This window comes from Aptenodytes forsteri, unplaced genomic scaffold (genome assembly GCF_000699145.1).
Source record: "Aptenodytes forsteri isolate BGI_AS27 unplaced genomic scaffold, ASM69914v1 Scaffold193, whole genome shotgun sequence".
In the NCBI taxonomy this organism is placed as follows: Eukaryota; Metazoa; Chordata; class Aves; order Sphenisciformes; family Spheniscidae; genus Aptenodytes; species Aptenodytes forsteri.
The window spans coordinates 5,108,472-5,123,195 of record NW_008795405.1 but is presented as its reverse complement, the minus strand read 5'-3'; the positions used below and the strand labels follow the sequence as shown (position 1 = coordinate 5,123,195).

The window sequence follows — 14,724 nt, the reverse complement described above, 5'->3', positions numbered from 1 at the left end:
AGCTCACACCTAAATGTTCTTTAAAGATCACAATGATTTATTCTGGTTGACTAATTCTGGGCAGATCTACCTGGCAGTATGCGGTCCCTCTGCTGGCCACCCTTTCAAACGGCCCACTGCCTTGCTCCATCTGCACCAGAGGAGCACGTACTCCGAATACGATAGAGTAGAGCTGTGTTTCTGAAATACCAGGCTAAGAGTCTATAAATGGCTGCAAAGAAAGTTCAAATGGGACCGTGAAATTTCAGAAAACAGCAGCCAGAAGAGGTTCATTTCCTACAGGGAGAGTAAGCATGGGCTGTAATTGCTGGCTACTGTTGTTTCTAATCAGAGGACCACTAAGTGCCTATAATTGCTGCCAGCTGCTCAGCAAAGGTCAAAAAGGCAAACTGAATGTTAGGAATTATTAAGACAGAAATATAGAACAAACCAAAGAAAATTGTTTTGCCACTGGTTGCGTATATAGCACCTGCAAAAGGACGTTCAAACGTACAGAATGACTTGCATACAAAAAATAACTACATAGCAGCCACCAGCCTGTGTTTCCCCAGATCCTCCTTTTTGCCTTAATGGAAGATGTGCGTGATGTTTGCCTTTTTCAGACATCATCAGACTCCCTTGATCACCATAACCTTTCAAAGATGATAGAGTGGCCTCACAATAACATTGACCGAAATGGTTTAAAAGACTCCATGTTAAAAAATGCAGTTTTCTCCTTACCCATTTAATTAGGGAGTTTCCACAAATGGTAATATAAACTAGGACTATATGAAATATAATTTTCCTGCAGAACCTCTCTGAGTGGTGAAATTCCTCTCCCTTCCTCCACAAGGACTGATGCAAGTTGGGAAAAGGGGAAGTCTCTGTCACAACAAGAGAGTGAACCAAGGTTAAAAAAATGAAAGTCTAGGGCTTAACATAGCTATTAGAAAGATAATTCTATTCCTTCTTGGTGGGTAAATTCAGTTACGAAGAAAAAAATTATTCAAGGACTTCTTCAGATGCTACCTCCTTTACAATGTTTTGTCATACCTGAACATGACCGCATGCATTCAACTGAGGCTGAGACAGTCCTGATGGCGATTTTGAAATTCATGTAACCCAGAAGAAAAGGTTTGCTCCTGATATAATTCTGAATATGTGTATCTATACTGATTGCAAAATCACAACTCTGAGCAACAGCATTACCTTTTTTCTGGTGGTCAGGAAGAAAAATTGGTACCATAGATCCACAAGAGGAGAACCTTCACCCTTTCCACCAAAATGATGTCTTCTTTTTATACCTAGACTTTCTTTCTTGCCATTTGCATATGATTACAGCATTTTTTCAACTTTTTTTTGTTTATTTTCTTGATTTCTGTATGAGTCAGACATATGGATTAAAAAGTTGTTGCAGTAGAGGCCATTGTCCCAGACTGTGAAAATGTTTCAGTAGGTCATATTTGCACTACAGACCACTTGAACCATGTCTCTTTAAAGAAATCTTTGTATGTTTATTTGGGAATAAGGAGGGAATTTGATTGGAATCTGACTAGCTGAGCAGGGATTACAGAACAGCATGCTTTAGTTAATTTTCTTTACATTTCGAATGTAAATTAAGAAATTTCCTACTATTCTGTGAAAATGTTTCAGTAGGTCATATTTGCACTACAGACCACTTGAACCATGTCTCTTTAAAGAAATCTTTGTATGTTTATTTGGGAATAAGGAGGGAATTTGATTGGAATCTGACTAGCTGAGCAGGGATTACAGAACAGCATGCTTTAGTTAATTTTCTTTACATTTCGAATGTAAATTAAGAAATTTCCTACTATTCCATTTGAACAAAAAAGCGACATCTGGTTTTGTGAGACAAAGAAAGTCTGAGATCATATGTGACAGAAAGGAAACAGACTTTAAAAACCTCAGAGGCCTTTATAAACAGAGCTAATATAAAATTCAGAAAGATCTCTGAAACCTGATTTTTTTTTTACATATGACCAACATCAAAAGCACATAGGGAAATGTAAAGAAACATTCATCATAATACTGTTAAGATTCACGAAAGGACTTTTAGAAATAAAACTACATGGGACGTTACTTCAAAACTGCTTGAGTTTCTGCTGAAAACACACACAAACGGTAATTTTGGTTTCATATTCGCTTAGCTTAAATGTCTTTCATTTATAAATTACAATAGTGGCAGAGCTCTACCTTAGGGAAAAAAACACAACCCTCTTCCAGAAACGTGCATATATTATATATGTAAATATACAGCTTTCAACTGCCTTACAGATGCCCATGTTTGTCTATATCTATCTTCAGTCCTACATTACTTTTGGAGGCAAGAACCATCCATGTTCTCTCCTTGTACAATGCCCACAGTTATAGGGTTTTGGTCCACAAATGACAGTAATATAGACAATGAATGAAATAATGAATGTAATTTGCTTGATTTTTCCTATTTGAGGAATGTAAGGAATGAGCTGGAGTTGACTTGTGGTGATGACAACACAAGTCAAATACAGGTAAGTATGAGAAATGGACGTTTCCATTGCATCTGGAATGCAAACGGACGTTCCAAATGTAATCTCTTTTAAAAGGGGATCCAGAACAGTACTAAAAATCCAGTGGCAGCCTTTCAAAGACTTTTTTCCCTGCCTGACAGATTGTCTAAAATCCTCAGTGAAGGACAAGGGAAACTAACAAATGCTGGTATGGAAACTGGTCAGCATCCATGACATTTTTATTAACAGTAGCAAAAGCAATGCTGTACCATCTGGTACTTCAGACGGTACAACACTTCAGGTTTAGAATCTTAGATAAACTGCCAAAGACAGCGAACACGGTACTGCAATACTGTGATAAGGCTGATAATATACAAGTAAATAGATCTAAGTTTTGAGGCTGATCAAAGAGAGCACATTCAGCAGTTTCTAAGGTAATACATTTATTTGTCTCTTTAATTAGACCTTCCTTAAGAAATAGTTTTCACTGTTATTTTCCAGCATGTATAAATGTTTATGCAAGGATTTTACATATTAAAAATAAGTTTATGCAATTATCTCCTTCCGAGGGAGACACTTCAATATACAAGGAAAATTTAGTTCTTCCTTAGGGAAAAAAAAAAAGTCTAGTTCATTTCCAAGATTGTGAGTTTGAATAAATACACTCCGGATAAATTATTGGTTAAAAATAGGAAACAAAGTAGAAGAGTAAATTAAGTTCCACGGGGATCTGGGTAAGAACTTAGGCTGTTCAATATACATTCATAAATGACCTGGAAAAGGGGGTGAACAGTAAGGTAACAAAGTTTACTCATTGTCATGGTTTAACCTCAGCCGGCAACTGAGCAGCACACAGCCGCTCACCCACTGCCCCCCCCGCCCGGTGGGATGGAGGAGAGAATTGGAACAGTAGAAGTGAGAAAACTCGTGGGTTGAGATAAAAACAGTTTAATAATTGAAATAAAATAATAATAATAATAATAATGACAATAATAATAACAACAATAATTAAAAAAATACAAAGCAAGTGATGCACGATGCAATCTGACTGATGCCCAGCCAGTCCCCGAGCAGCGGCCCCCCCGGCCAGCTTTCCCCAGTTTATGTACTGAGCATGACGTCACATGGTATGGAATGTCCCTTTGGCCAGTTGGGGTCAGCTGTCCTGGCTGTGCCCCCTCCCAGCTTCTTGTGCACCTCCAGCCTTCTCAGTCGGTAGAGCATGGGAAGCTGAAAAGTCCTTGACTAGTGTGAGCACTACTGAGCAACAGCTAAAACATCGGTGTGTTATCAACTTTGTTCTTATCCTAGACACAAAACACAGCACTGTACCAGCTACTAGGAAGAAAATTAACTCTATCCCAGCCGAAACCAGGACACTCATGCTAGGAAGTTATTAAGGTAGTAATGCTAAGAGCTGACTGTGAAGAATTTCAGAAGGCTCTTATAGGACTGAGTGGCTGCAAAATAAAATGGTAAATGAAATTTGGTGTCAATAGATATAAATGATACACAGGCGGAAAACCATACATAGATACATATACTAAAAATGACGGGTTCTGAGCTCATCATTTTCACTCAGGAGCAGATCTTGACATTATGTTAGATCTTGGCATTAGTTCCATGAAAACATGACTTCAGTGCTTAGGAACAGTTAAAAAAAACCCCCAAGTCAAATTATTATAAAATACTGGGAAAGGAATAGACAACATACTTTTGCCACTGTACAAATTTAGGGTTTGTCTGTACCTTGAACACCTTGTAGAGCACTGGTATTGTCACTTGGAGTAGAATATTTACTTAGAAATGGAAGAGATACAAAGAAAGCAGGAAGGATGATCAAAGGTATGGAATAGTTTCCACAGAAGATACTGGGTAGCCTGGGACCCTTCACTCTGGCAGAGGAATGGCTGAATGGAGACATAATAGAGGTCTACACATCAGGAAGGGTAGGGAGAGGATGGGATTGACTGTTCACTCCTTCTTCAAAAACAAGAACAAAATGCCATATATATGAAGCTAGAGGAAGACAAGTTCAGGAAGTTAAAAAAACCAAACAAACCAAAGCCACCAAAACCAAAAGGGAAGTGTTTCTTCATGCAACAGGAAGCAGAGCTGTGAAATTCCTTGTCAAAAGACATTGTGGATACAAGAAGCTGATATAAGCTCAAGGCAAAATTGGATGTGCAAGTGAAAGAGAGATTCACTGAGAATTAAAAAATAGGCAAAAAAATATATTAACGAACAGGGTCAGGAAATTCCTTCAGCCAAAAAAGATGAGAAGCTGGGAAGATATTACGGGAGTATCACATGTGCTTGGCCTGTTCTTATCCTTCCAGTCTGTCTGTGGTCCCTTTCAGATATAGAGTACTTGGCAAAACGGGTCCTTCATTTCAGTCAGCACGGCTATTCTTATGTTCTTAATGTCACTGCTGTAGCCTAATAAAATCATTGTTTCTTATTTAGATGAAAACTCACTTCACTTCTAGACCTCAATTAAATCTATTGAATTAAGTGGCGGAATTTTTGCTAATTCCATTCTTCAGCAGCTAGAAATAGTTTAATGTTTTTTCAGGAAAAAAAAAAAAAATCTCTTCCTGACCTCCCCACATGTGTCATTTTACATCTAGGAACACCAATTCTACCTGTAGTACCTAGTCAGCACTGATACTGATGCATTTTGGAACAGCACATCTCAGGAAAATTGTGGATTAGTTGGAAAGAATCCGAAGAAAAGCATCAGGAAGAGAGTGAAGCAGTGGAAAAGGTTGCTGAGGAGAGCTTGTGAAGACTTCATCTCTGAAAGCTTTTAAAAACAAAACATCTTTCAGAAACAACATGAAAATAGTTGATTCTGCATAGGGACAAGAAGAACATCTAGCTCATGAATCCCCTTATTGTCAAAGGTTAGGAGAATATTAGGGGAAAGTATAATACTCACTTCTCTTTTTCTTATACTTTTCTCTCAGCACCTGCTTATAGACTCTACCAGAAACAGGATAGTGGACTAGGTGGACCTTTGGTCTGACCAAGTACAACCATTCCTCTGCTTTTAACAGGATTTCCTTTTGAGGTACTTTTTGATAATATTTTTCCATGTGTTAATGATGTCATAGGCTACTTTTAAAATAATTCAGTTATGGGAGGAAGGTGGACCAGGAAACGAGAAAATCTGGGGAGAGAGAAAAGGAAAATTGCTATACTGTGATCAACTCTTACATGAAAATGCCTTTCAGTGACAATGACACTATACGGATCTTCTGTTTTTACAATGAAGGGAATAGTTACCTTTGCAAGATGAAAAAAGTACTCCAAAGATAGGAAGATTTGAAAGTTTCAGCAAACTTGGTCCTCTACTGATTATTAGATCTTTAAGGGAAAGGTTCTGTCTTAAAAGGAACATTCAGATTTAGACTCTGATGTTTAAGTCCAGAAATGGTTCAAAACAATGGCACCATCTTGATTTTATTAAGTTCATAAGAGAAATCTTTCAGCTGAGGAGTTGTTTGTGCTACAATAGTCTGAGAGAGAAAGAAGGCAAGGAGAATAAATTGTTTACAATCCCTGTATGAACAACAAATATTGCCAGATTCAACAAAAAAGGAATGCAGACTTTCTGAGGAGGAAACTGATAAAGGTGCTGAATTATGTAACCCAAACAGAGAACAAATTTTGTGAGAACTGTAAATAATGAAGAAGACAAGTGACTGATAAACAGAGAGCTGGAACATTTGGTAAATAGAGTAAAGCAGACAATGTGCATTGAAATAGATGAGCAGAAAAAAAATCTTTGTAAGAACAGCAAACTACAATTTTTTCTTACAGGTTGGGCAGACACTATTCTCAAAAACAAAGACTTTGAAAAATGACTTAAGGTTTATGCTCACTGGATAACTGACTGGAGCTCTATGCACGAAAATGTTTAATAAAGCATATGGGTAGTTCAATTCTAATGCTCATAGTTAAAGAAGGAGGTAGAAATGTTGGAGACAGTTCAGAAAGGAATCACAGGTTTAAATAAAGTATTGAAAAATATGCCTTACAGTGGGAGACACCAGGATCATAAGTGGTTCAATTTATCAAAACAAAAAGGAGCAATTTGATCATGTCAGCTGTGAGAATGCGGGGCTCTTTCGTCTGACAGGTAAAGACCCCACAAAATCTAGTGGCATAAAGCTACAGTTGCCCAGATTTCATCCTGGGAGAGAAAGCATTTATCCCAACCATTTACTCCAGGATAGTTCTGGCACTTTTATGTGCAGTTCAGAGAATCAAAATTAGAAGCCTGAATTTCTTGGAGTCAATGCAGAGAGTAGCAATTCACTCCAGAGTGGCAATTCACAGTGTGGAAATTCAATGCCTAAATACACTTTCCTACTTTGTACCGCACAGCAGTAGCCACAAACACAGACAAAAAGCAAGGACGATTGAACAAATTGTTAACAGTTGTATGGGATTTTTTTTAACAGGATTCTTTTTAATATTATTTTTAGACCAAAAATATATGATTTTTCTACACCCAAAAAAAAAAAAAGGAGAAGGAGCTCTAATTAACTGTACCTATTGGGAAATTTTATGCTTTTTATTATCCAGAATGTCAGACTAGATGTTCCCATGAGCCCTCTTGGCCTTCAAATCTATGCCTCTACAACTTAATAAGAAGGAAAAACAAATGAAGTTCACAAGCAAGAACCTAGTATTTTCTTATAACATATTTTACCATGTGACTGTTCACAGACAGTGAGTTTTACTTAAACAGTTGTTAGAAAGCAAACACGCTCTTTTTGCTACAGTTAAACGGCAGTAGATCATAAGCCATTCACAACCCAAATATTTTTTTACAATGTAATTAAGATTACATCTTACTGAAATCTTATGAGGCCAGTTTCTAAAAGATGCGGGCAAGAAGCTGCGTTATCAACCTTTATGAAGCTAAAACAGTAAACTATAGGTTTTAGTCTCCCTGCAATGGATCTGTGTAATTCCTGCTCACTCACACTAAGGGCAATTAGGGTCACTCAAAGGGAAGAGTAAGATTTTTGCCTTTTCAGCTACTGATAATAGCCGGTGGGAGGCTATTGAGGAGAAATAGCAGGATATAAAAATGGCATGTATTGATGGCGGCTCACTCATCAAGATCCCAGCATACCTATGTGCAGCTTACTACAACACCCAGATTAAAAGGAACTAGGAACAGCCTAAACAAGGAGCAGCCTACACCCAGACTGCTCAATGTCATAGTTACGAGTAAAGGTCCTTTGATGAATTCCCTGTATTCTGAAAATTAAGAGTTTGTTACCACCTTTTTTCCTTCTTGCTTAAACCTGCTGTCAATCCATAAAACAGCTTTCTTTTCTATGTCTAACAGCTAATTTGTCTCAAGTCTTTCCTAAGGTCCTTGCTGATTATTTTTGAAAATGCGAGTTCAAAATCGATGTATTCACGTTTCTGATTCCTTCGAAGAAGTGAAGGCGAAGTGAGGCAAGCTTTCCGTTTATGAAAACCAGATTGATTCCTTCCTACTTTTCATAGTCTTACAAAAAAGACAGACCTACCAACATTTAGTTCCCAAGGTATTCCCTAAAGCACTTTGTTTAAAGAATTATGCTACACTTGTGACCTTCCATTCCTCTGTCACCATGGCTGATTTAAACAGTAAGTTACATACTACACTAAGTAATGCAGCAATTTCATATTTTAATGTCTTTGGAACTCTTACACAAGTATTATCTGGCTCAGGGAATTTAATTCTATTCAATTTTTCAATTTGTTTCAAACAAGCTTCATACTGACACTTCAGCTTGATAGAAGTTTTTCAGACTTACCCTCTTTTGTGTTTTAAAGACTATACCGAGTTTTTATGATACTAGAAGTTTCTCTTCAAAATATTTTTGTACTCCATTACTTCAAGTTTCCAGAGATTTCCTCATTTGGGCATGACTTCCATTTTCTGAGGGATGCCCTAATAGCTTCCTTCAGTTGTCTGTTTAACCATGTCAGTGTTTTTCCTGTTCTTTTAGAGTCTCGGTACTTCACCATTAAAATAGGGATAATAATTATGTGCTTATGTTGCAAGGTTATTTATGAAGAGGTATTTATGAGGTTCCATACTGCATTCTGAAGTAATGAAGTCTATAAAAAGATCATGATAAAATTACCTGAAGTCAGAATATCTCTGAATAAGACTAAGATTTGGGAGAAAATATTTTAAATCAGTTTAATTTATTTTCAATATAAAGTAGAGACATCATGTCCTTCAGTTTTACTTGTAGCTTCTGTGAACTCAAAATGCTCTAAACTACTCATTAAGCTTTATAAAAAATGCGGATGCCAGTGATGCAGTTATTACAGGTAGAACTGTTAAGTCCCTACATATTTTGTTCTCCAGTTCAAAAAAACATTTTTACCAATAAGTATTTATGAATATGCGACATATCATTGCTGGTTCTGAATATCACATTGTACATGTGTAAACTATGTTACACAGTTTCCGTATCTCTTTTATCAAAAGCTGACAACAGCATGGGGAACTAAACAGACCAGTTGATTCACTGCATCTTGTTATCCTGGTATCCATGTGCTCACCCTTACCAACATAGTAAACATACACACGTCAGGGCTCCTTGCCCCTGAAGGGTGAGCTACCTTGCATTTATCAAAAAGCAGTATCCTACATACAGCCAATATCCTGGAGCAGATGCAGAATCGTAGCTTAATACCTCATGTAAAGAGCATATTCTTAAAGACTGTACTGGTTTTGTGTCTATTTATCTGCCAGTTCCACTGTCCCCCCCCAACTCCTTCTTGTCCAATTTCAACCAAATTTGATTATGGTGATGTGAAAATAGCACCTGGGTACAGGATAGAAACCTTATTAGCATCCCTTCTGGAAAAAAAAAAGACAGAAGAAAAAAAGCAGGGAGGGCTCAGCCCTTATCTGTTCTGTGGGGAATAATCATTCAGCATTCACACAGCTCTAAACTCAGGAGATGCTGCCTTCTGTCCAGTTATATATATATATATATATATATATACACACACACACACACGTTTTAGGCAGCAGATGGGACTGCTTTGAGTAACATTTATAGGAGGGAACACAGGACACTACTGTTGGCTTGCTATAGAAGGTATAGGGGGGAGATGAGAATATTGTCAGCAGCCTTAAGGGACATAACATGGACCTGAAAATGTTTTGTATGCAGCTGCTGATGGGACGACAATGTGGCATTTTCAACAACAACGACAACAAAAAGGAGTTCTTGCAACTTCTATTAAACTCATGGAACTCATTGCCAAAGGATATTATGAATGTTGAAATGGGCTCAAAAGACAACTGAATGAGGCACACACACGAAACTCAAGAGACACAGAAGAGCAATCCTTTGAGGGTTACTACAACGAGACAAAAACCACACTGAGTTTAGACATTTCCTGCAGGTAAAAATAATTGAAAGATGAGACACTATTCATGGAAAGTACCACATATGACTTCTATATGCAGATACCTAAGGAAAATTTATATATATATATATATATATATATATATATATACACACACACACACACGTTTTAGGCAGCAGATGGGACTGCTTTGAGTAACATTTATAGGAGGGAACACAGGACACTACTGTTGGCTTGCTATAGAAGGTATAGGGGGGAGATGAGAATATTGTCAGCAGCCTTAAGGGACATAACATGGACCTGAAAATGTTTTGTATGCAGCTGCTGATGGGACGACAATGTGGCATTTTCAACAACAACGACAACAAAAAGGAGTTCTTGCAACTTCTATTAAACTCATGGAACTCATTGCCAAAGGATATTATGAATGTTGAAATGGGCTCAAAAGACAACTGAATGAGGCACACACACGAAACTCAAGAGACACAGAAGAGCAATCCTTTGAGGGTTACTACAACGAGACAAAAACCACACTGAGTTTAGACATTTCCTGCAGGTAAAAATAATTGAAAGATGAGACACTATTCATGGAAAGTACCACATATGACTTCTATATGCAGATACCTAAGGAAAATTAAGAGAAGGGAAATCCTGGGGACAGGCTGCTGCATTAGATGACAGCCATTGGTCTGATTTGCTATGGCTGTTCTTAAGTGGTAGAAAACTTAAGCGAGGGTATTGAGGATATTGGGGATAAGAAGGAGAGCTGAAGTTATTTTAGTAAGCAAATGCAGATGATGCAGAACACAAATAAATAAGAAGCAAAACTTTATTAGTTTTATTGCCAAAGAAAAAAATAATTAAAAGCAACTAATAATAGATTCATAAAATGAAAAGCATTTGGAACTGTGTTGAGATGATGCTGGGATAGTGATACCATCTGAATATTTCATCATAATGATGCCAAGAAAGGTATTACAATAATTCAAGCGTCATGATGCAATTATATCTTTGGACAAAGTTTCAGTGGGGTTTTGGTGATCTGTAAGTGTAAATAATTCTTCACAGTCATTAACCCCCACCTCCTAGTGGAACTGCTTGCACTGAAAGGCCAGGATCTCCCCTGGCATATTCCACCAAACACGGAGGAGATTGTAGCACCAACTGTTGCTCTGTTCCAGCACTGTGCTGGTAAAACAGAAAAGCACTGCCAGCTGAGGGGTTGGAACAGGGATCCCCTCAGTACCATGCACATCATGCCACTGCCACAGCGTGAAGGAGGAGTGGAGTCAAGGATAGACAGAGACAGAAGCAAAGGAGAGCCAGGCAAGGGTAAAATGGCATCAGACCAGGCCAGGTGTCAGCTGTGCAGAGAGGGGCAGGAAAATATGATAGATGCAACAAAATTATTGATACCTAATTTCATATTTTTAGTACTGTATTTCAATACCACTTAGAACTGCTTTCCTACCATAGTGTGGTATGAGTATATAATCCTTAACTTAGGCAACAAGACGAGCTTTGCCTGTAATACACAAAACCTTTTTCTTTCTACTTATTTTGTTTACTCCACAGAAAAAGAAAAAAAAGAAAAATCTTGTACTGGAAAAAAGCATCTCCAAGAACAATACCTGTGCACTCAACCATTCTGGATAAGCACCTGCATTAACTATATTTGGACAAATACATTAAAAATGGTTTAAAACAAACACACTTTCCTGGCTAAAGTTCATGACGCTTTTCCACTAAAAGAGTTTGGAAATAAACATTTTTTGCAGTTTCTTGTAAGCATGGCTTGTTAAAAAAAGGCTTACACCACTCTCTTAAAGTAGGGCAGAGAAATGAGAACAGTCCCGACTGAATAATCAGAATGAAACTTTAATTGGAGTTTCAGGATCCTGTGCACTGAAAAGAGCTCATCGTCTCCAAAAGCTGGCAAAGTGTTCCTAGACTCACCAGTCTCTTAGCTTTACAAACCCTACAAAACTGAAGCCACATAAGAAAGTTTTAAAATTGGCAATCTTGAGGTTCACACATAACCACCAAGAAGCAAAGTTACTTTACCTAAAGTAACAAAGTTGCTGGATTTGGGGAAAATTGTAGAGGGTTTCAACATACAATGTGCAGATACACACATCTACATACTTCACTTCAAAAGAAGTGTTCATTTATTCTTAAGGTTAACAGAAACTTCAATTATTTTGGAATCTTTTGTCTTTAATTCAGAACTGTTGCCAGGTGTAAGGCAGAAGGATGCAAAACATGACAGAAGCAGGGGCACACATCTTACAATCTCTCAGGAAAACTCTTTGTGTTATTTTATCCTCCACATGCAAGTAAATCAGTCTGAAGCATCTGAAAGCACTCTGAATGAAAAACAGATACAAGTAACTGTTATGACTCCCATTTAACATATGGAGGGAAAGAAAGATTAAGTCATTTGCCGAGAGCAAGGGACTACAGAATATATACAGGATATATACTGGATACAGTCCACCAGACTTTAGCAATTCAAATTACAACACAGAAGGAAAATATACACACCTTATGCAGAGAGAGAACTGCAAACTGAAGTAAAAGATGCGCTTTTTTTTGTGTGTGTGTGAAAAGAGCTCTGTTTTCCTTATTGCCTTAGAGAATTTCCCCATTATTTTCAACTCAAACAGACTATACAGGGCATGTTCTACCTTTTCTACCATACACTATAAAATCACAATTGTCATTACCTTGTCTTATAATGACTATGGTAGGGAGTACACTTCTTAAGAAGTTTGCAAGGGTCACCCCAATCGGTACAGATGATTAAAATACACCCAAAATAAACATAAAAATATGTCTCAATTGTTTTTGTTAATTACTTTTTCCATGGAAATGAGATTTTCACTGGGTGTTTTTGTCTTTTAAAAACAGTGGCTTGTGATCTTAGAGTCCCCATTACAACAGGTGTTTAAAACACTAGAATTCCAGCAGCCGAAGTGAAGCTGTACATAGAGAGGTACTTCTCAGCCATCATACCAGCATTTTTCAAGGAAAGTATCCAATTCTATGACATGATCTTATTGTTTCTATTAACTATTTTAAATGCCTGTACAAAGGCATATTTCTCCTATAAACTGAAACTGCTTTAGTTTCTAGCTTGTCATAGTAGATTTCAAAAAACATACTACATGTTACACACAGTAACATTACTGCAATTTCAAACTAAATAAACCACATACACAAAAGTGTAATAACCAAACCAAAACCTGTATAATTAAAAGTCTTATCAACCGAAATACTGCAATCTAATAATAAAAAAAATTAAAAGCATGCATAAATAATGGAAATAACATAAATAATTTTTTCTCTGTCTTTTCAAGTAAGTGATCGATTTGCTAAGCCTTTACTTTCAGGTGTTAAAAAACCTTGAGAAGTCCATTCAAATAAGTTAAATAACTTCGTGGCTCATATTTTCAAATAAAGTACCGAGAATCATTATCAAGACATAAACTAATCAACCTGTTATCGTTTTATCTTGCAATTAAATCAACTGAGTTTGAGTTTGTTTATTTTACCAGAAAGTAATCTACTTACAAATGAACCTTCCCTTGGAGACTAGAAACATTTTGTGCCTTATGAGACAAAGTAAAAGCCAGGAGTGATTCAGCTGCTTAGTAATAGTTGACTGGTGCCATTTCGGTTTCCCTGGAGTATTTATCTGATATATCTCTATAGGGCTAACAGATATGACACAGGACACTCTTTTGGACTGGCAGCAGGAACCCAGACAAGATATTCTACGCTGCCTGTAATGGTACTAAACACTTAGGTTTAGGTACTTGTATTGCTCTATCACTTTAGCAAGCTCCAAATTTCCTGTTCTATCCCATACTCCACACTTTTGTTTATCTGAAGTACTTTGTCTCCCAGACGATATACTGGGATTCTCAGTTCCCATGGATTCTTTTTGTCAGGCTTTGGCAAAGAAGCTGAAAGTGCACAGAAGCTTTCGTGGAACTGTTTGCAAGGTGGCACATCCAATTCCTATTCTTTTTTTAATTACAAAACTGTGTTTGATCTATCCTTCCTTCCCCTGACCCCCTAGGCACATGCCACACAGGATCCAGCGTTCCACTCAGTTTGCCCACAAACAGCCCAGTGACTAATTTTCCCATATCCTACCCAGAACTTTTAAGACCCAACGGACAATCACCTTTTCACATCTCCGTAAGGTTTGTGAGTCACGTCTCCCTGACACACAGAGTCTGCACGTTGCTGTTCCTGCTATGCTGTACTGCCCAGGTAAATTACAGCACTCCCCCCCTCACCGCTTCCCTCCCTCATCTCACAGGGCATTAGCTCAGAGCATCTCCTGCTTGCAAAATATGAATACTCACAACCAGCTAGTGCCTCCCCTAAACCATCCCAATGTACTCACAGGGTCTGAGTGTCCTCTGGAAGGCTGGGAATGAAGTGGACGTCCCTGCAAGTGATTTTGTAGTCATCCCAGTCGGAACACTCGCAGAAGGCTGAAGGACACCTCTCTGTGCCCTGGCTGCACAGCACCAGCACCAGCAGCAACTGGAAGGCTACCGGGAGGCACAGCATCTTCCGCCGCCCGCTCCCGCTCTGCCCCTCGCTTCTCCGAGGGGAAGGGAGGAGACACCGGCGCTGCAGGGGCACACGACGCTGCCCCGCCGGGAGAAGCTGCTCGGGAAAGGCGGCACCTTCGCTGGACAACGCCGCCTCCTCCCTAAGCGGGGACAGGAAAGGTCTCAGCAAACCCTGCGCGCCCTCTCCTTCGGGCAGGCTCCGTCTCCTCGCCCCGGCCTCCGCGCCCACCCCGCCGGCCAGC

At 38.4% G+C, this 14,724-nt stretch overlaps 1 protein-coding gene across 3 annotated transcripts in view; it reads right to left on the bottom strand.

Moving 5' to 3' along the window:
• Window positions 1-14,505, bottom strand: part of TSHR (thyroid stimulating hormone receptor) — an 87,583-nt gene extending 73,078 nt beyond the window's left edge. For all 3 annotated transcript variants that reach the window (XM_009280751.1, XM_009280752.1, XM_009280753.1), the window contains exon 1: window positions 14,308-14,505. In XM_009280751.1, the coding sequence (XP_009279026.1) occupies window positions 14,308-14,477 (170 nt within the window). In that variant the 5' untranslated portion in view covers window positions 14,478-14,505. The remainder of the gene's footprint in view (window positions 1-14,307) is intronic.
• Window positions 14,506-14,724: the final 219 nt, after the last annotated feature.